General features: G+C 48.5%; 1 protein-coding gene across 1 annotated transcript in view; it reads right to left on the bottom strand.

Moving 5' to 3' along the window:
* IGSF9B (immunoglobulin superfamily member 9B) overlaps nt 1–22697 on the bottom strand; it is a 117868-nt gene extending 95171 nt beyond the window's left edge. Inside the window, exon 1 of the mRNA XM_054998006.1 lies at nt 22664–22697. Coding sequence (XP_054853981.1) covers nt 22664–22697 — 34 coding nt within the window. The remainder of the gene's footprint in view (nt 1–22663) is intronic.
* Between the last annotated feature and the right edge of the window lie 324 nt (nt 22698–23021).

Here is a 23021-nt window from a genome sequence, read left to right as displayed (position 1 = left end):
AGAGCCCTAAGTATGCTGCCCGAAGCTCCTGATAGGAAGAGCAGACTAAAAACGTGATGGGAGGACCCTTAAAGTATAATTTTTTTAAAACTCCAGGAGACAGCTTCACAATAACAAAACATCTGGAGTATAGCATAGGGAGCTTGAAAGCCCCTCATTTAATTCTTTCCGCAAGTCCCAACCTTACTGAATGGCCACTCGCTATCCTCTCCATAGGCTAACCCACCCAAGGTCATCCCCCAAAAGTAATACTTAGTATTTATTTGCTCCTTCTGTAGAAAGCAACAGCATCAAATCTCCTGCTTCTCTTTGCAGACATGCCAAGAGAAACACCAGGACAGTGGGGCCAAGTCCTTTATCAGTGAGGAAGAGAATTCCTCCATGGGTTCTTCTGATGCTCAGCTTGTTCTGAGACTCATGGCAGTCCCCATGCTCAGCTTGCATTTCCTGTCCCTGGCAATTTTGGTGTGCTGCTTTTTATTTATTTTATTTATTTATTTTTTTTATTCCGCCCTCCCCACATTTCCAGCAGGCTCAGGGCGGATGACAGTGGTGAAGTTGTAACTTTAGCTCTGCCTGCTATGTGACTCGCAGAGCAATCCTAAGCAGAGTTAATCTTAAGAGAGTTTCAATGGGCTTAGACTGGTGTTGCTCTGTTTAGGATCACACTGTCTGGCATGTGACTGAAGTATAAAATTGTGGGTTGAAGCCCTTATAGAAAGTAGAAAAGTTTATTGTATTCAGCCATAGGCCATTACAAGTCACAAACAACAAACAAAACAGAAACACAAGCTTGAAGCCCTTATAAGGTTATATATGAAATTTTTTATATAATTAAAGTGCAAAAGTGCAAAAGTGTGCAACACAGTTTACAGAATTTTCACTCGAATAAAGTGGTCCTTCTTTATTCAAGTGAAAATTCTGTAAACTGTGTTGCACACTTTTGCACTTTAATTATATAAAAAATTTCATATATAACGATTTGCATTGCTCTCCGGTTTGTATTTCACGTGTTGTTTCCGGGAGCTTCCCTTTTGTTGTTGTCTTGTAAGGTTATGACAAAATGGGCCCCGAGTGTGCGCCACAGATAGTTCACACCATTGCATAATCGAAACTAAGTGAATACTCATGTTACTCTCCAGCACATGGACAGGAGATGGCCTGGACAGCCCACCAAAGGCACTCTGTATTTCTCTGCGAAAAAAGTAATACAACAGTAAAATTAAGTTAAAAAAACGTAATACAAAAGTAAAAATACAACAGTAAAATTCCAAAGATTATGTTCTGGTCTCTAGAGGAAAGGCAATATATACCAAGAAACCAGCTGAGTTGTCAGTCCTTCCCACCTTTTTTAGTTTATTTTAGGGCCCAATAAAGGAGCCACATAACAGCCCTACACCAGGGAGACCCGGGTTCAAATCCTCACTGACTAACAAGTAAGCTTGTGCCAACACCTTTCTCTCCATCTCTGGTAGGATAAAACTAGATACATAACCCTGAGCTCCTTGGAGGAAAGGCTGATTGAAATATGTAATAGTAAAAAAAAAATCTTGCTGAACTTTTAAAACTGTGATTGTGAGTAAGTAGCAGAACAAGCTTCATTTTCGGCTTCTCACACACCTCAGCAGCCTCACACTCCTTGGCCAGCAGTGTATGCAGTGCAGAAGCTCAGAGTCGGTCCCAGCTATATCTGGCACGGCGCAGCTGCAGCGTCTCCTTAACACATGGCAGAGACCTGCCAGCCAGCAGAGGACTTGATGCATCTTGGCACAATCCCCAGCTCTCTTATCTCATGGTCACCGAAAAAGCAACGGCCGCACCAGTAGGCAGAAGAAGAAACAACCAGGTGCAAGGCGGAAGAGTTTATTAAGGGTTTTGTGATCCCTACGCGTTTCTCCTTGAGCTTCTTCAGGGGATCTCCTACGCAGTACTTCACATTTCAGCTTCAGCAATGGAACGGGCTGCCCCTTCACCTGCAGAGCTCCCGAACACACTGGAGCTCCTGAGTCGAAAGCTAGAAGAGGTCACAAGTGGAGGAAGAGCTGAGAATGGAATCCAACTGAGCAATGGTAGGAGGGTTTTTTTTGTTGGTGTCATGCTCACTGTGACCTCTCTTCCCAAGGCAGCCCAGAAGTGACATCACACCACTCTAGGAACTGCTGGAAACTCTATAGTTTTATCATCGATTTCCTAGCGATTCTCAGAGCAGCAAGATATCACTTCTGGATTTCCCCATAAGTGACATCACATGGCATGTGCTGCTAGTTCCCATCTATGTCCCACCGGACACCAGCCATCAGCTGGCAACCCTATTCTCCAATGATATTTCTGTGTGTTTAGCCTTACAGGATGGAGGCCCTACTCAGTTGGGTCTATTAAAAGCATGGACTCCAGCATCTCCTTTGTCCTGAAACCAGTTGCTCCCATGGTCCCATCCCTGTATCTCTTTATTAATAAGTGGATGTTGCTTTGAGTACACCTGCCCATGTAATATAAATATAAGAGCAGGAATCTAAGTGATCCTGACTGACAAGTGAAAAGGAACAGTACAGGAGACTGCTGGGGAGGGGGTCACTGCAGCATAATGCTGTGCAGAAGAAGGGATAGCAGCTGCCCCAAGTTACAATTACATTTTATTATTTTATGCAAGCCCCTTGGAGGTCCTTTAGCAGCAAAGAGCAGGTTAGAAATGAAACAAAGGCCTATTGTGCTTGGACTGCACAACAAAGTTTGTGGATGGGCCAGGCCTGTGAGAAACACTCAACGTTGGGGCCTTCTGTCTTGCCCAATCAGCAGAGCAGGGTCTCCTGCCTGCTAGAATCTGGGCTCAGCTCCCAACGGCAACCTCTGGTTGCAGGGGCACACCCCAAGCTGGGGGACATACGTTGCTCTTGATTTGTGCACAGCTGCCCCCAGCCCAGTCTGGCTCTAGCCAACAGGAACAGCAGGCCAACCTGGTAAAAAATCAGTGAACAATTTACACAAGATCTCCAGTCTGGATTCGCATCCTGATGGAACCCTCTCTAAGATTAGTCCTCGCTGCTACTCACAAGCCTGCAAATAGGAAGCTAATGGACAGGAGGGTGACTAAAAATGGGACTCCAGTTCAGAAAGGAACCCACAAACGCCTGTTTCCTGATCTTCAAGGTGGGTTCCACAGTTTTGTGAGCCAAATCATTGGTCACAACAAACACTTCTGTGAGCATTGCCCTATGAACAAGGTAATAAGGTCACCCCTCACAAATACTGTTTCCAACGGTAGCCATAGCATTCTCATTCTTGCAAGGAGGTTACGTGCATACAGTGGGAAGCTACCTGTTGGCAAATGGGGTCATGCACTCCAGCTCAGAGTGGGAGCATCTGCAATAACGCAGCAGGCAAAGGCTGCATGTGTGTGCCAAGCTCAATCCCAGAAATCAATTCCAGCTCGGAAAGAGCTGGGAGCTCAAACCGGAAACAGAAACTCAGCACACTGCCCAGCTAGACGTCAGATCGATCCCATGTCTCCAGCAGCCCTAGCTGGCAATCCAGGTTCCCCCATGCTATTAGCAACTGTAAAGTTTGCTCTCGACTAGATTGTATTTCGAGACCCTTCCTTATGGGACCCACTGACAGGAAGGAAGCCAGAAATTCAATCTCAGCACAAACACTTAATGGTTTCTCAGCACAAAAAAAAAAAACAAAAACAGAACCACAGCAGAACCACGTCTGCCTGAAGAATGAAGACAGAACTGACAGCCAAATTAACCAGTCGCATGGGACATTGTCTGGCAGTCTCCCTCCCCCTTGCCAGGCATCCATTCCTGCCTGGAAGAATCTAGTCTTCAGAATTCAGATCCAATCATCTTGGGACTTGACTGCCGTAACATGCTCTAGGGAGGGGTCTCAGAGACTTCCGCTAGTCCAAAATGCAGCTGCCCTCAGGACATCCTGACTCGGGGGTGGGGGGGTCCTTCAGAACTTTGGAGTGAAAATGGGGAGCGTTTGGTATCTGAGACAGCTCCTTCTCCCAAGCTTGCAGTGGTTTCTGATAACCAACGGAGAAGAGTCGCTTTATGCTGCATTGGGAACCTCCATGTTCTAATGTTATGGGTGACAGAGAAAGACAAAAGCCTTGCTGTCCTCTTCCTCCGAACCATACATGACTTTCTAAACCTCTGTCCCTGGGGCAAGCAAGCCTTTGAATCCATGCCACCCAGCAGCCCACTTTGGGGGTGGTGCCCCAACTCAAGCAACTAAGGTGATCTTCTGAAGCACGGGCAGTGCCACTGGGACTAGCGCCATTGGAGGGGGCCACAGAAATCGCTTATGCTCTCCAGATCAAAGGTGAGCCCCCCCCCTACTCTCAAGGTACCAGCAGTTCCATGGGGGCTTGGCTTGCTCGCAGAACATCTGGGCAAGTACAACTCTCCAAAGCCTTCTGTTTGGAAGATGTTCTTTTGGAATTCACTTTCACTGGGTTCCTCCTATGAAGGCAGACACCCCGTACTATGTGTGTGACATCATTCTGGCTTACTGCAGTTCAGACCCACTTGCCAACTGTTACGCCGGTTGCCCCCAGAGGCCATTCGCATGAAGGAGGCTACTCAGCCCACAGTTAAAGAGGAGGAGGGGGTGAGAGAATGGATGCAGTACAGGGACAGTTGGATTGGTGCCAAGGCTCATCCTCGGAAACTATTTTTAATACTCGGGCCGAGTCCCGGAATGCATGTAAAAATAAAGATGAGCGCATTTCCCTCTTCACCAAGTGGCTTCAGCCTGTTCTGTGATTGTGAGATTAAGACCGAATAGCTTCTGGGGCAGAGAGCTCCCTGAGTTCCAGCTTGCCTCTCCTCGTAGAAAGTAAGCACTGGGTTGGGGAATGCACTTTGCACTGACACAGCGGCACTGCCTGAAATGCACCCTTCGCTTTGGCCACTCAGCTATTCTAAGAGGGGCGGCAGTGATTCCCCCAGCCAGGAGTTCCAAGTTGCCAACTCCATGTTGAGAAATTCCTGGAGATTTGGAGGAGGAGCCTAGGAAGAGCAGGGACCTCAGCAGGGTATAATGCCATAGAATCTACCTTCTGGATCTGCCATTTTCTCCAGGGAAAACTGATCTCTGTAAGCTGGAGATCATCAGCTGTAATGCCAGAAAATCTCCAGGGCTCATCTGGAGATTGGCAGCCTGAAGTCCCAAACTGCTGGAAAAGGATCTAGGCGAATCCTTTCTCTGCTTGCTCGCCATCACGTCAACTGCAGTGCCGGCTCCCTGCTCTCTTTTGCAAAGATATGAAGTCACCTTCCTTCCCGCCCCCCCTCCTCCCTCCCATCTTTCCTACTCCAGCCTAATTTGCATGACACAAGCCTATTGGATAACAGACAGAGGATGGAACGGCCCGCCTTGATTCATTTGCATCCTGCAAGCTCATCGGAGGAAGCAGGAGCCAGAAGCAGGGCACATGCACGTCACGTACTCCAGAAGAAAGGTTTTGCGTTTCCGCCCCTTTCCTTCTCTCCAGCCCCAACACCAAAATGCTTTAAAGTCTGCCAGGTGCCAGACTTAGGGGGGTGGGGGCTTGCAAGCAATTGCTTTGGCAGCCTCTAAATGCCAGCAGAATTGTACCACAGAGCAGGTGCTCTCAGAGAGGAACCAGCACTTCACGTCAGGCCCATTGCCTTCTCCTACCACTTGCACGGTCAAGCATGGAGGGGGATGAAGTGCAAGCCCTGGCCGGATCAGGGCCGGAGTGGCAAGGGACACAGGGCAGATCACTTGGAGCAGTCAATCCCAAAGCACAGGCAGAGCCAGCTGCGGTCTGAGCCAAGAAATCCACCTAGAAGGGAGCTGACAAGATGATATGAACAGACGGCGCAGCAGGAGAAGTGGGCAGAATCAGGCAGATGCGGAAGGGAGCTGGTAGGCAGAAACAAGAGGAGGAAGCAAGGCTCCTGAAGCTGCCCAGCCAAGGCCTGGCTCTGGCTGGGGGCTTAAGAAGAGAGCCGGGTTTCAGCTGGTTGCACAGGTAGGCACGGTGGCCTTTTTAGAGTGGTAGCAGATTCACGCTGGGAGCCAGGGATCACAGCCCACTCACCCACCCCCTTCTTCCTCTCCCTCTGTAGTCTTAAATGACACACGGAAGGAAGCTGCTGGTTTGAATCCCATCAGCCACACCTTCCCGGTGGCTGCATCTCAGAACGATTCTGCTGTCCTCCAACAACCCAGCACAATTCGCATCACAGGGGCTGTCCAGTCTCATTATGCATCTTCATCTTTCCAGCCGCAGCCCATCCATTCCTCCCCGGAAAATCCAGGTCCTGGCACAGCTGGCAAGAAGAGACTCGAGGGAGAACAGTCCATAGTTCTGCTTCCACACTGCATGCTATTCCAATCTTTATGAAGCCCCAATGAAGACGGAAGACAAGAAACCCTGAGATAATGACATTCATGAAACCTCAGTGCATTTCTGAACCCATCAGAGAGCATCCAGAGACAAACATTTGTAGATGCAATCACCAATCTGCCCCTTCCCCATCTTTCAGATACCGACATAAATACCTAATTGTGTTATTTCCACATAATAAACAGAACAATAAAGCTACACAGCAGACACTGCTCTGAGCGTATTCTTCACTGCAGGAAAGAGAAAACAGCGCAGCAATAAGTGGATCTTAATAGATGAAAACGGTACATATACAAATGCTGCACCAGTTTATTGTAACTTAGTAATGGATTTCATTATGTTACAAAGTCACCTTCATTTTCTTTTGCCTGAGCAATTTTGGCCTATTTTTTTTATTTTATGAATTTTCCAAAAAAATGCCACAAACCATTCCTAACATCTGGAATCTGTTTTGCCTCCAGATGCTCAATGCATGAAAAAAAGGAGACACCAGTTACCCCAACCAAACCATACACATGCAGATGTGTGGGACTGAGCATCCAGGCCAGGCAGCTGCAGTACCCAAATACAGACCGTGTGTCTCTGTTTTCCGGCACAGGGACTTGAAGGTCAGATCCTATGAAAAGTGTTAGCTTAAAAAAATTTGAAATCGTATCTCTAGAAAGACCTGAAGACCCACCCCAACTTCTTCTATAATTCAAATGTGTATATCCAAATGATTCAAGCCAGTGAACCCATAGAGTCTTTTATCCCCTCCCAAACAAAGACATCAGTCGATATGACCTTGAAAAAAGGTCATACTTGACTGTGAACTCATCACCCACTTCCTAACAGAGCCAACATAAAAACAACAGAATGTACCAAAACCAGCCCTCATTTTTAAACCAAATTTGTCAAAACAGCACAAGGTCAAAATGCCCTTTCCTGAGTTCACTCTCTGCTCATACATTTGTCCTCCTCTATGCACCCGTGGCGCAGAGTGGTAAGCTGCAGTACTGCAGCCCAAGCTCTGCTCACGACTTGAGTTCGATCCTGGCGGAAGCCGGGTTCAGGTAGCCGGCTCAAGGCTGACTCAGCCTTCCATCCTTCCGAGGTCAGTAAAATGAGTACCCAGTTTCCTGGGGGTAAAGTGTAGATGACTGGGGAAGGCAATGGCAAACCACCTCGTAACAAAAAGTCTGCCAAGAAAACATCGTGATGTGACCTCCCCGCATGGGTCAGTAATGACTTGGTGCTTGCACAGGGGACTACCTTTACCTACCTTATGCACCCAATACAACTCCTGCCAGGATGATAATATGACTGGTACTATTTAATGATTTCATTTCCTCCCAATGGGGACCCAAAGGAGCTGACCTTGTTCTCCTGTCCACCCTTTTATTCTCACAACAACCCTGTGAAGGAGGATAGGTTGAGAGCATGTGATTGGCCCCAGGACACCTAGCAAACTTCCATGGCAGAGAAGAGATTTGAACCTGGTTCTCCCAGATACTAGTAGCTGCCCCTTCAAAGAACAGTCAAGCAGGAAGTGACAGCCTAGAGTAGCAGGAGAGCCAGCGGGCTCTCTAGGTTGGCAGCAGGCAGCCCCAAGTTCAACTATATATAGTACATATGCCCATCACGTGCCCAAAACACCTTCATCTGTCCTCCTTTTGTGCCTTTACCTGAAAGATAGGTTGCAAGAAGCTTTTCACAGCACGGAGACCATGTTCATCACCTGCTACCATCGGCAATATCACTTCACTGCTCAAAACATAGTTACAGTGACCCGCTGAAAAGCTGGCAACGTTTTCTTGCAAGCCGCTACTCACTGCGGATCAGAAATGCATGAAATGAAACACGGCGAGAACACCTCTTTCCACTTCTTGAGCTCCCGGATGGATCAATTTAGACCAGTGCATTAAAATAAATATTTAAATCCATTAAAAAAAAGATATCAAGTTTCCAATTTTCCAATGCATGCATTTCCTGAAGACAACTGAATACTAATTGGTTACTATAGCAATTAACACCTCTTGGTATGCAAGAGGATCGTCTTCACGCTCCCTAGGAGCACAGGGTCATTCAACCCACACACCTCTTGCTCTGCGCATATAAACATCAGAATTTGTTCTGTATCAGGCCAAATTCTTGGTCCATCTATGTGAGTATTCTGTGCCCAAACACACAGTGGTTTTCCAGAGGCTCTGGCAGAGAAAGGTACCCAATACCCAGATATCAGAGACTTGCTTCACTACCAATCCAAGTCCACAGCTATATCCGTTTAGAGGCAATAAGAAAAACTGCATAAGTAATGCATTTCTGTTCGGCGCTCTGTATCCATGCAAGGACACCAACGGCCAGCTGACATGTTACAATGTCCTCATACTTTCCACGTGCTCGGTTGACCACCATGGGAGTTATGGATGTGGCCTGCATTCAATCACTCTAGCTAAAGTTTCATTAGGGTTACCAGGTCCCCTTATCCTCCTGGCAGAAGGGGGGAGGGACAAGGCACTCACCTTGTTTGACTCCCCATGATGATGTCACTTCCAGAAGTAACATCATCATGCCTGTGGAGAGCACACCCACTGCACACTGGCCCAAGAGGTTTTTTGCCTCCTGGGCACGTTTCCTAGGGCTTTTTCCCCTTGCAGGCCAGATGAGTGGCAGCGGGAGTCAGAGGATCGGAGAAAGGGATCCCCCACCCCCACTTGGAGACTGACAGTGCTAAGTTACATGTAACCTAAGCTAAGTTTTTCCTCTTGTTCTCATAATCAAGCCGGTGTTGGGAACTTAATCCAAGACACATACACACACACACGAAACTCCAGGTGGGGTCTGGAGTTTTCCTGGAATTACAAATGATCTCCAGACTACAGGTCCCCTAGAGATCAGGTCCCCTGGAGAAAATGGCAGTTTTGGCCCAGACGGGCAAACAACAGGAGACTGCGGGGCCAGGAACACGGGGAGGGGGGGAACGCATCTTTGATGGCATAAAGTCACTTCCAGGGAAACACTGGAAGTGATGCCATTCTTCTCTAGGAATTGCCAGAAACTCTATGGTTTTACTTGAAAATTTCTGGTGATTCTTATAACAGCATGATGTCACTTCTGTCATTTCCCAGAAGTGATTTCATACCATCATCCTAACAGCCATTATTTTCCCCGTTGCTTCTCAGAGTGGCAGTGGAAAAGGGGATCTGAGATGAGGACCTAGCAGGGTTGGCAGGTCCCCTTACCGCCCAGGGGGAGGGGGGACACAGCATTCACCTTTTCCTCCTACTTGCAAGTACACTTTGACAGTATTTCCAGGAGTGACGTCACCACACAGTCTCCAGGAGCATTCCTGAGCTTCGCCCGATGGCTCCCCGCGCCCCCCCCCCCCCAGTGCAAATTGTAGGAGTGATCCCGGGGCCTGCAGAATGACATCAGTCCTGGGAGTGACATCATCAAGTCATGCCAGGGGTGTGCCTGAGAGGCCTGTTCCCCCATGTTTTTGCCCTGCCGGCTAGGTGAGTGGTGGCGGGGGATGGAGGGTGGGAGCGGGGGATCCCTGCCCCCACTGGGGAACCTGGCAGCCCTAGGGTCTGGAGAGTCTATGCCCTCCCCATGCTCCACCCCAAATCTCCAGAAATTCCCCAACATGGAGTTGGGAAGTCTACATGGCTTTATTGGAAGAGCAGCAGGGAGGGGAAGAGGGCTTAAGTCTTCCTTTGGAGCATATTCCCAACCGGAAACAGCCCTCGAGGGCTGCTTTTTGCACCACTTGTGTGAGCACTAATGGCTCGTGCAGTCTCCTTACGTCCAGTGGTCCCAATTCCAGCCCCACCTGTGACAGTATAGAACTCATAATGCACATATGATCGCACATACCAAGGAGTACCTTGAGAAAATCCAACATGTACTTAGGCCTAAACCCTAAGGTCATTGGTTACAGTCATACATGCTCATAATCTTCCACAACACATACCGTATAAATCTCAATCTGAAAGTGCTTGATCCCAGAGTCCCAATTCCCCCAAATTCTTTTTTCCCCTTTTAGTACGACTAATGCAGTGCATTTGAAAGAAGGTTCTAGAGCCAGCTTGAAGACAGTGTAGAATTTAATACATTTGTATGACATTCAGATCTCATTATAAACTGAGGAGTTCTTTAAAAGTGCCTTGCTTTAAAAAAAGGAGAGCTTTATCCAACCTGCTGAGTTTTGACAAAGGAAGAAATCAGCAAAGCTAGGAAAGTAGCCTATGAGAAGGCTGCGAAAGAAAAGAGAGAGATGCAAGTGCCGACTCTTGGGATGCAAGATCCACCCCCACCCCCAACCCTGTCTCCTTTCTGTGGTTCTGTATAAAGTGAGCGGCACCGGCCCCTTCTGCCTGAACGAGTACTAGCATCCTAGAGCTCGCCTCCATCCCCTTCCCCCCCTAAAAAGCTGGTTCCTCTAAAATGCATTGCACACTTGAACAGCCACGCTTTTCTATATAATCTGAAGAGTTCACACAAGGCCATGGGGAGAAGGAACTTAGCTGGTTTTTAGCATCCTTTCACCGCAGGCAATGCACCCAGAACAAGGCTTTCTGCTGTCAACAGGTAATTAGAGAGCTCGGTGGAACACTCCGTCACTTTATGCGCTCATCTGTAAGAAGACTGGCGAGACAGATATGATGAACCACTCAGGACTGAGAAACCAGGATCCACTGCATGTCCTTGCCAACCCTGAATCCCTGACCACCTTTGCTGTGTGCCACCACTGACTACAGACAAGTGGCCCCTCTGGCCCTTCCTTTATCAGAGGGAAAAGTGTGCACAATTCCCCATTGCCATCTGTGATGTCATGAGTCATGGTCTAGGCTGGACCTCTCCAAGAATCCACGTCACTGGCAGGAAGCTGAGATGAGTGAGCCTTATGAATCTCTTACGAAGAACAAGAAAGAGGGGATGTTAGGCCTCAAGAAAGGAGGGGAAAGGCAAGTCAGATTCAAAGGCTGAACCTCGCTGCATCTCCAGCGAGATCTTACAGATAGAAAGCCACTGGAGATGGGGTTGCCAGGCACAGGGCTGAGCACTGGGTTACCGGAACTGGCATAAGAGAAGACCAGCTGGATGAGACCAAAAGTCCTTCTAGTCGAGAATTCCATATCCAGCTATGGTTGCCCAGAGGTATACTGCTTCTGAATATGGAAGTTTCACTACGACTACCCTGCACGAATGTGTCAGTGTCAGAATTTTAGCGTGTTTGGCCTAGAGGTATGTGATTCGGGATAAACACCCGAATCAGGCTCGATTTGGAAAGATTCATGATTCACGAATCGGGCCCAGCATTGCTGGCCCAATTCGGAAATACCAAATCAAAGCTTTCCAAAGCAATTCGGATCACTTCAGAAAGCTTTGGGTCAAGCAGGAGCAGCCTGCAGCACTTTTCTGGCTTTTTGCATTTGCAAACAGCCAGAAAAGTGATGCGTGCTCCCCACCCCCGTGGGAGAAAACCGCAGCAGCGTGGGAAGTTTGAAAGCCACTTTTTCGTGCTGCTTGCAAGCGACATGGGAAGGGTGCTTTCAAGCCCCGTGCCACTTGTTTCAGCTGACACGCAGGGGAGCCTCCTCCCTCGCCCATCAGCTGAAGCAAGCGGCACAGGGTTTGAAACTTAAAGCCACCCTTTTTGTGCCATTTGCCAGTGGTGCAAAAAGAGTCGCTTTCAAACGCCCCATTGCTTCCTTCATCCATTGGGGAATAAAGCCATGGGGCAGGAAGTTTAAAGCCTCCATGTGCTCCTGAATCTTTACGGAGCATATCGAAGCAATCTAAACACGCAAATCCCAAAGCGGCTTGCTGCTTTGGGTTATTACGGATTGTTTTCCTACTTCGGGTTTACCCGAAGTGGGAAACCCAAATATGAGTTCACACAACCATAAGATACAATAGCCAATAAAAACTTTAAAATCTGGCAATAAAATTAGTTTAAAACATGAGTGTGTCCAAATCTTTTATCTTTTTAGATGCAAGCAAAACTGGCAGTCGCCCTTGCTTCACATGGCAGTGAATTCCATTAAGTTATAGAATGAGCACAGTACTTTATTTTTGCCTGACACAAAGGGAAGGGGGACCATTGATGATGAACAGGAAGGGGGCTGGCAAATCTGAGCCTTCCAACTCCCTGGATCACACATCGCATTGCCAGTCAAAGCAGACAAGAGCCAGAATCTCTGGGCAAGCTGAGGGGGTGGGCAGGGAGGTTGCCCAGACCGTTAGAAACTACACATGACAGAAAGCTGCAATCAGCTGCTCAGTCATTTAAGAAACTTCCAAGGAAGCGGACTGGATTTCACAGGCCTCCCTCTGCACACACACACTTGCCTAACAAACCCAGGCTGCTCAGGGGGAGGTCTATCCATGTCATGCCACGAGTTATCAATTTCTGAGCCCACCTCTGGCAGTAATCACTCCCACCCACCCACCAAATCACCAGATTTGCAAGCCTCTGGTCAATGACCTTCTCTGCTCCATTCCCCTCTCTGGTTTTTGCTTCTCTGGCTCAGTCATGTGTGTGTGTATGAAGGGGTAGCGCTACGTTCCTGCTCTTTAAACCTGATTTTTCACATGGAGTGATGGAGACCCGAGTAGGTCAAGCGACCTTTCTCAAGGTCACACCGCCAGAGAGACTAGCATAGGGACGAAACGAACTGCTGGAAGGGACAGCCTAATGGTGCATGAGATCATGAACCAGACGCTGCACAATTCCTCTCCTTCACCAAAGGTACAAGGAGGAAAAGAAGACACAGAAGTTGAAGCTCTGGTGCATTCTCTCAGTACGTAAGAAATCTTCTATTGCTGTCTTTGTCTTTCCTTCCAAAGATGACAGTTGCCTTGGCGGAGTCCAGAAGGTCCAGCTTTTCTTTTCTCCATCTGTGCTGCACCTCTCAAAAGTCCCCCTTCTATACACCTATTACACAGCTCTTCCCAATTAGCCTCCTTAAACTATCCCTGCATTGCATTATATCTAGCACGTTTTTATCCCTTCCTCCAAGGGGCTCAGGATTGCAGACATGCCCCCTATTCCATTTTATCCTCACAACAGCCCTGTGAGGTAGGTTAGGCCAAGAGAGTGACTGGCCCAAATAAGCATGGTGGCAGAGTGAGGATTTGAATCCAGATCCTAGACCAGCACTCTAACCATTACACCATACTGGATTCCACTATAATTGAGGCACTTTTTTCTTTTTGCATGGAAGACAGTGTTACGGAGAGAGAGTAGATGCCCTGGGCCTTGTAAACAGGGGCCCATAATCTCTAACCGGAAAAAGAAATGATGTCATTGATAATCAGCCCGCTGTCTTTTCAACGCTGAGCCATCTCTCAAATTGTACTCCAGACCCTGCGACCAAACGCAAGGATTCTTCTGGGACTCCCCAGGCATATGGCTAGGGAAATCCTGAGATGCACTGAATGGAAGAACTCGGGAGAGGAAGAACGAGACAGTAAAATTTGAGCCTTTGGTGACCTCCTCTCCATTAGAGCATAAACTGCCCTCCTAGGGGAAAAAATCCACCTAAGCAAAGTGTGTTTCCAACAGGCAGTTGCCTTTAAACAAAGACATTAACTAGCATCCATTGTCTGTTCTCAGCATCTAGCAGCCAGCATACTGTCTCTGAACATGGAGTTTCTATTTAGTCGTCATGGCCAGTATCTATCAACAAACCTTTTCCTCTGTGAATTTGCCATCCTGAAACATAAAAGGTGAGCCATATTCCCAATGACTCGCCTTTTATGTGGTACAGGCGCAGTCTGCATGCCGGCAGGAAGGACGGCCTGCCTCCCAACCAGACTGGGGCGCCGGGGAGGTGGTAATGCCAGTCCCAGTTGCTGTGCCCCCCCCCCTGAGATCAGGGCATTGGGGAGGGGGCAATGGCTGGCCCAGCCACCCTGCTCTCCCCCAACCCGGATTGGGGCACTGGGGAGGCAGGAACGCCAGTCCCGGTCACCATGCCATCCCCCAACTGAGATTGGGATGCTGGGGAGGGGGCAATCAGAAGGTACCTGCAAGCCGATGGTACGGTAGCCATCAAGCAAGATGGGGCCCAAGGCCTCAGGAAACCATACTTGTGAGGTAGATGCCTGCTGTGGTCTTTTGCTATCTACTACTATTGTACTAGTTTTGGAAACAAACCATAGTCCCGAAGCACCTATAAGACTAAAAGGAAATAAGCACTGGATGTTCGTGGAAGAGCACAGCAACCTCCCAGGCCAGCATCAGTAAACATGTGATTAAACCTACTACTGCTTAAGCACAACACAGCTGCCTTCTGGTAGAGGCTGGTAACTTTGGCCTACAGAATGGTGAATTTCAAACGAGCTCCTGTTTACAACAGCTCAGAGGCTGATGTTTTCCTTCTTTAAAATAATCCTAAAAGGAATAAGCAGGCTGCAAAAAGCACTGTACTTGGAAAGCTCGGACGGGAGAGGGCAAGCCCCTGCTCCACTCTGGACATTTCCTCCTCAGCACAATGCCAGACACATAGCACTGGATTCTCTTCAGGAAGATGGCCCACCAAAGAGCCAGAGAGCCGACAGCACCCCACTTAGGCCGATTCACACAACCACAACCCTCTGAAACGTCTTTCAGCAAGTTCCCCCTCTCCACTAACCAGAGATCTTTGCACCTAGGGTGCCGTTGTTGTCTCAAGGACACAAGAGCAGCCTTTCTTGCTTCAGGGGAGGGGAGAGAACCACAAAAGGAGTTGGGGGGTGGCTCCATGCCCCACTGCCAACTCTAGGCTGGGTATAGGGTTTCCAGGTGCCTGCCAGTGGTGGTCAAACTCCTGAGGCTTTGCCCTGTTGCCCACCAATTCCCCCAGCAATCAGCAGGAACTGGCTCGCCTGCTACCAAAAGGCACCCCAGGAACACATGTAGCACACATGCTCCCAGGGGGCACGATGACATCACTTCCTGAATGATGTCATCACGCTGGCCGTAGGCAAGCGCCCGCCCTTTGATAGTGCCAATTTTGGCCCAAACGGGCCAGAATTAGCCCTGTATGCAAAGCATAGGAGCAAGCTCATAGCCAGCGTGATGATGTTATTTCCTGGAAGTGATGTCATCATACATGTACCAGGAGTACTAGTGTGCTGGGCAAGGTACAAGGTAAGTGCTGGGTGCCCCCTCCCACCGGGAGGGTAAGGAGACCTGGCAACCCTCGTTGGGAAATCCCTGGAGACTTGGAGGATGGTGCTGATGAGGGTGGGGTTTGGGGAGGGACTTCAGTGGAGTATAATGTCATAGAGCTCACACTTCAAAGCAGCCATTTTTTCCTGGGGAATCGATTCTCTTTCATCTGGAAATCAGCTGTAGTTCTGAAGGTCTCCAGACCCCACTTGGAGGCTGTAACTCCAGATCGGTGTTAGCTGAGAAGAGTTTGCACTCAGAATAGGCCAAATAAATTGATCTGGGCCCCCATGTGAATCAAGTCCAAGTCAACTTCTCTGTATTAAGTCCAAGAAAGTTTGCCCAGCTCTACTCAAGGACGTTCATTTGGGCAGCAAGCACCAGCCCCAAGACCACTGGGTGGAAAACACAGCAGCTCCTCAAAACATAACAGGCGGCCATTAGTGCCACAGTCTAGCCCAATGTGACCCCAGTCAAGCCAACTCTATGGCCTATGGATGCTTCCATTGTTGCACAGATTAGTGGGACAAATGGAAGAATATTTTTTCCATGCATCTTTGCAGGGTTTTTTTTCTGGGAAAAGAGGTGGTGGAACTCAGTGGTGGAACTCAGGACCACACAATGACGTCACTTTGGGTCAGCTGGAACAAGGGGAGAGTTTTTTAAAGTTTAAATCGCCCTCGCCGAAAATGGTCACATGGCCAGTGGCCCCGCCCCCAATCTCCAGACAGAGTTTAGATTGCCTTCCATGCCTCTCTAGCGGCACGGAGGGTAATCTAAATTCCCCTCGGTCTGGAGATCAGGGGGCGGGGCCACCAGCCATGTGACCATTTTCAAGAGGTGCCAGAACTCCGTTCCACCGCGTTCCCCCTGAAAAAAAGCCCTGCATCTTTGGATTTTTTAGGATTCCTCTTCTCCAAACCGAATATAACAACTTAGCCCTAAGTGGTTACTAGTTGGCAGAAGAATGGTGGATCCACCCAACACAACTGGTACACAATAACCACCTGTCCCTATGGAAAGCAAGTAGGCTGACAGCCTGGGGCTTGTCTTTGCCAACAAGTTCCAGAGATTATTCCCCAGCCTTGATTACAGCCTGGGAAGTAATCACGAGAAGTCAGATTAATCTTTGCCCACCCAATGAGACTGGAGGATTACAGCGCTCTCGCTCTTCCAAGAGCTAGAAGTCAACGGGAGCTCATGGTGGGGAGGAGGGCAGGGAAAGTTCCCCCAGGTCTCAGCCAAGATTAAAAGGGATAATACAGGAATGCAGCCAAGCCACCCTGGCCAGGCACTTCTTGGAGCAATAACATCTTACAAGCAGGAGAGAGCTTGATGCCAGTTTCCCTTCTGCCGCCAAAGCAAAGAGGACTTCATTGCCAGGTTGCAGACACTGGGGGTCTGCAGCTAATATGAACAACTTCACGTCTTTGGCTACCTACAGATTTGGCACCCAGGGGCCAAATAAATATTTCCCTATATTTCTGAACAATACAAGACTGATCCTTACAGTGTTTTTCACACTGAGGAACAAGTCCTGCAAAAATCCAATGCGATTTCTCATGCGTGGAAGCACTGGGACACGAAGCTCAATCACCCAAGTTAGCTCTTTCCAAGGACAGTCTCAACACTGACTTTTTAAAAACCAAAGTTCCCAAGAGGGTGAATACCAGCCCAATATCTGCCACTTTGGGAGGAAGCCAGTTGTCTTAATACATTTCAATCTGGCTACAGAACCCCCCAAAAAGCTTTGGTTGTTCGGCATGGTCCTTTAGGCACGAAGCAGTTATCATCTTGAAGAATCCTCACGTGCATTGTCTGTACCTGCAAAGCAGAAAAATTTACTGTGAAAAACTTCTGATAAGCTACTTACCTGCCAAAGTTTTTGCTGACATATTGCCTTACCAGCAGGAATTGCAAGAACATTTTCTAAGCGAGTCGGGACTCTACAGCAATGTAATATATCCAGTGGGGTTTGTAAAGAATTTCTGACAGGACCCATTCGAATTTACTGTTTTGATATTGTATTTGTTGTATATTTATTGCATGTATATGGCACTTTTGCACTTTCTTAAAAAGATTTATAAAACTGATAAAAAATTTCTAGACAATTAGAGTTTTTTCCTCTGATAGGGTGCCCCCTTTTTTTCTGATCTACTGGATGGGCCTTTAGCAAAAACATGAAGGACTGCAAGTTTGCTTACACTCTTGGATTTACTGTTGGCTTTGATAGTCAACCGTGACATTCTTCCAAGGAGTCTTGCAGAGCTGGACCTTGAGAGCACAACTTTGCAGTGGTTCTCACCCCTCCTGTTCTTCTCCATGGTCTTATGGAGTTCTTCAGGGTTCCAGCTTGTTTCTCTAACTATATAACATGGTCCCAGGAAGGAATGTGAATCTCTGATTCTCTTTTTCACCAGAAGCAAAGGGAACAGGCAGTGTTCTGAACAGGTGTCTGGAGAGAGTCGTGGATCAGATGAGAACAGAACTGAAGCTCGGAGCTAACAAGACAGAAGGGACATTGGTAGGAGGTTCAAAAGAGCCGCCAGAACGGCAAACGCCTATCTTAACACAGCAGCATGCTCTCTGCAACAGATCAGGTTTGCAATCTGGGGGTTCTTCTAGACCCAGCTTTACTTCTGGAATCTCAGCTGGTGGCTATATAATCAAGGCTGCTTTTTGCCACCTTCAGCAGGTGCCTTCTACCGCAACACGGTGACACACACCACCACCTATGGCTTCATGACTTCTAGATTAGATTCCTGCAATACCATTCCACAGGCCCCCACCATAAATTTTATCCAGAAGCTTCAGCTGGTCCAAAACACAGCGGCTCGTTTACAAGTGGGCCTAAAAAAGAAGCCCATTACACCGCCACTCCTACTTTCTCACTCCATTTGGTTATGGTTTGAATTGATCCTCAAAAGCAAAAAGCTGGTCTTGGTCTTTATTTGACATTCAGCCGCGGAAGAAAGGTCGAAAAGAGCCCAGTAGCACCTTTAAGACTAACCAACTTTACTGTAGCATAAGCTTTCGAGAATCACCGTTCTCTTCGTCAGATGCGTGGAAAGTAAGAAGAAACTGGTCAGATATACAGGTGGAGAGGGGAGGGGGGAGTAGATGCAATCAGTGGCTGATCCTATTATCAGAAGCTACTGATTGCATCTACTCCTCCCTCCCCTCTCCACCTATATAACTGACCGGTTTCTTCTTGCCCTCCATGCATCTGACGAAGAGAACTGATTCTCGAAAGCTTATGCTATAGTAAGGTTGGTTAGTCTTAAAGGTGCTACTGGACTCTTTTTGATTTTGCTACTACAGACTAACACGGCTGACTCCTCTGGATCTATGACCAGAAGAAAGGTCTACTCTCAGAGGAGGACCAACTGAAGGTGCCACTTCGGTGGGTGAAGATTGTCATCTGCCAAGAGCAGAGCTCTCTTCAATGGGTTGCTGCTACTCTGTGAAATTCCCTCTGTCATGACATTCGTCTGTCCTCCAAGTTGAGATCTTTCTAGGAATTTGAAAATGGTTTGATTCAACATGCTTCGACATGCACAGTTTGACACACTTTGTAGAGACGCCCGAGGAATGGGAAAATAGCTGTAATAGAGAGGTGATATGATAACCATCTTCAACTACTTGAAGGGCTGTCGCATAGAGGATGGCGTGGAGTTGTTTTCCGTTGCCGCAGAAGATCAGACCAGAACCAACAGGCTGAAATTAAATCAAAAGAGTTTTCAGCTAAACGCAGTCCCTCAGTGGAACAGGCTTCCTCGGGAGGTGGCGGGCTCTCCTTCTTTGGAGGTTTTTAAGCAGAGGCTAGATGGCCATCTGACAGCAATGCTGATTCTGTGAACCTAGGCAGATCATGAGAGGGAGGGCAGGAAAGGTTATATCAGTGCTTAGTTCTCGTGGCCCCTTACACGCCCAAGATAGTGCCGATCGCCACATTGGGGTCAGGAAGCAATTTTCTCCAGACCAGTTCAGCCAGGGAACCGGCTGGACGACCTCTGGACATGGAGCAGAGGTCACTGTGGGTGTGGGGGGGAGGCTGTTGTGAATGTCCTGCATTGTGCAGAGTTGGACTAGATAACCCTGGAGGTCCCTTCCAACTCTATGATTCTGCGCAAGTACTGCTGAGACAGGAGACTTCTCCCCCCTTTTATCTGCTCACGGGGGGGGGGGGGGCAGGGAGGGAGTGGCAGGCAAGGAATAGCCAACCCTTTAAGTATCTCTTTTCCTCCACTTCTTTATCCCTGCATCCGTTAGGTATTGATCAGGATCAAGAGCTGCTTTGAGGAATCCAAACCAGCCGAAACAAGAATGCAGATATTTATTGACCGGGGGCAGGGGGCACCTTAACATTCCTTTCAGTACTTGTGGTGTGTTTGCACAAAAAGCAAGTCAGCAATTTCAGCAGAGGGCCAAGCGCACAAACACAATCCATCCCCAAAGCCTCAGGATGTATCTCTGCCTTCATTACTTGCCTTAGCTACAATACTCTACACATACCCATGGAACCATATGACCTTGATCACCTATGTTGGCTACATGTGGGAACTGGCATAGACAGGTTACTGTATGATAAACTGTACAAATTAATACAACTCTCCTCTGTTCTTGCAGCAGATATACTGCAGCCCTTGCAAAAGAGGTTTTTCTAGGGGCCTCTTCTGACCTTCGCTCAGCCTTTGGTTTAATGCACCGAACTCCCTTGTTCAAAGTTTTGTCTGCAACATCTTCCTTGAATGCACAGCTGTTGTTGCGAAATTTGGAACATACGTCCAGGGTGTGATTATATGCTTTAAATTCAAGCACCAAGTCAACTCTTGTACCCATTTTATATGGCAGGGAGCCAATGTCCAAAATACATTGCAGGGGGATACTTGAAGCAAAGCCTTCCAAAGGCTGTCGTTGAGTAGCTTTAAAAAGAAGACTCTCTCGTGCCCAGAGAACTTGGGACCTTCCAGACCTTTAATAGTTTCCAGGAGGTTCAGGCATGTCCTCATTCAGAGAGAGTCAAAGTACTCTTGCTGCTTTGAAATACCGTTGCTGATACACTGAAGCATTTATCCACAAAGCCTGCAGCAGAGAGCCAACTGCCGGCCTCAATGTTGCTACTTTGCATTGATTTTGATAAGTGCTGCCCTCTCTGAAAAGTAGTGTCTTCCGGGATGGTCCGTTTTTGATGCCCGGAGGCAGAAAAATCCAAGTGGCGCACACAGAAATTAAATCTGGAGCACAAACAACCAGTAAGACATGCTGTAGAAACCTCACAGAAATCAACAAGCTTGTGCAAAAGCATTACTGTGCACGGGGCAACCTGAGAGGGGATTGTGACCCAGGAGCCAAAGCTATCAATCTGCCACTCATCTTCCGTCAAAGCTGTGCTGCTTCTTAGCAATCTGGCAGGAAACCACGGGCACTCGGCAAGGCTGCCACATGGGCCCAGCAGTATCAGTCATCTGCAGACCCTTCCGATGTGGAAATGATGTGAACCAAACCAGACCAGTCGGCTGTCCACTCCTTCGCAAGAGTACACATAACACAAGAAATCGCCTTCTCTCCAAAGCGCTTTGCCAGCCATTCTCTCCCTCCCCCTACAAACATACTGGGGAGGAGGAAGAGAGAAGGGGAAGATCTCCCAAGTGCGGCTCCAGCAACATGACAGAACAAAGCCCGGGGCTTTTGCATCCTGCTGGTTACTGGGCTGGTGGAGACAACCCCTGCCTCTTGTTCCTGCAAGGCTAAGAAGAAACTCCACCAATCATTTCTCACGGCAGGAAACCGGGAGGCATAGTGAGAAATCCTTGCCCAGTTGCCAAGGGCTCCAGATACACAAGGCACAAGGACTGAGCTGACAGAGCCCCCCCGTACCACTCACTTCACTCCCCAACACGGTTGGCTGGAAGGAGGACAGGCTCCTTGGACCTCTCCAAGTGGTGCTGAAAAGGGAATTTCAGCAAGTGTAGCTTTTCTCAGAAGCAAACAGCATTGTGATCTGCATCTTAATTTTTTTTTTTAAGTTAGACAAATTCATGGGATGACTCCTCTCCCAATAGGTATTTGCCATGACAGCCAGGAAGATCCTCTCTGTTCAAGAGCAATCTACCGAGGGCCATTCCATGGGTGAGCTATCTGAAGGCACTCGGCTTGATCGGATCCAACGCAGCATTCGGCTTCCTCCGCATTCTCTCGAAATGCTACACTCGGTCTTTGCAGAGAGCTCGTTCCCTTCCCCAATTCAAGAGCCACCCAAGGAAAAGCCGAGCAGAACACCCCATGCTTTGTCTTCCCCACAAGCACACCGATACGCACAACCTGCTTGTTCCCATTCTAGCACATGGCGCCCATCCCACAGCACATCTCACCCACGGTTGGGGTATCTGCTGCCCAAGGGCACTCCCCCACCTGCCCAGCTCCTGCAGCGCACGCTTATGCGTATGATGTCAGCCTCTCTGCAGGCAGCACCGTCTTGATTACGCTCCCAGAGTACTCTCAGCCTACACCCACGCACTGTTCAGAGCGCACAGCCATCATTCTTCATTCACTTCTTCTACACACACCCAACCACAGAGCATTCACACTACACACACACAGCCTTGAGGGAACTGCACGCTATCATGGCTCACAGCCCACCTCTTTTGTCTTCCTTTCTCCTCAAAGGCACTCCCGTTTCCCTTTTTAACCTAATTTATTCTCTCTCGTTGCAGTGATGCTGGGAAACGCTCCTCCCCGTTCTCAAGAGCTAGAGGAATTCACACACCTTTCCCCTTGAGAAGGAGGCGGCTGCTGGAAAGAACTTCTGCAGGAGAGGCTCTTCAGTTGCCAAGGGTGGGGGAGGCTCGCCTTTACGCCCTCACACCCAGAGCTTTACCTGGCAGAGGGATGGAGGCACTTGCAACGGTGGGGGGACCCATTTCAGTTGCTTGTCAGGCTAGCAATGCCAGCCATGACAGGCAATGCCAGTCAGCTCTATATGGAATTGGGGGGCCTTAGTGGGTTTCAGCAGCCCTGGGTCTTTACACCCTTCTGCCCCAAACTACTGAACCAACAGCAGAGGCAGCCTTCTCGTTTGGGGGCCACATGCTTCGCTGTCCCAATTCAGGCTCTCCTGCACTGAACAAGGTTTTGCTCACACGGCTCCAAAGCAGGCAGGTTGGCCTGAACCATCGCTTGTGCAGGTGCACAATCTCATTCCACATTCTGGGCTGCGGGAGAACTGGGGCAGGGGGAGGAAATGATGCTTAATTCATAATGCAGCTGAACATTACAAGCTGGAAAAATCTGTACTTCCAAAGCAGGAAATTACAAACTCGGCTAGCATCACGCAAAATTAAGAGTTCTCTCGGATGGCCCGTAACTTTCATGGGCAGCCCAAGAAAAGGGAGAACAGCAGCAGCCTCGCTGGGGGCGTGAACTCTCTGAAGACCCCCACCATTATGGTGCAGTGGTAAAAGTACTATAAAAACATCTGGGAGACCCAGGTTCAAATCC

The sequence above is a fragment of the Eublepharis macularius genome, chromosome 14 (genome assembly GCF_028583425.1).
Source record: "Eublepharis macularius isolate TG4126 chromosome 14, MPM_Emac_v1.0, whole genome shotgun sequence".
NCBI classification, from domain to species: domain Eukaryota; kingdom Metazoa; phylum Chordata; class Lepidosauria; order Squamata; family Eublepharidae; genus Eublepharis; species Eublepharis macularius.
This window is presented reverse-complemented; position numbering and strand designations above follow the sequence as displayed.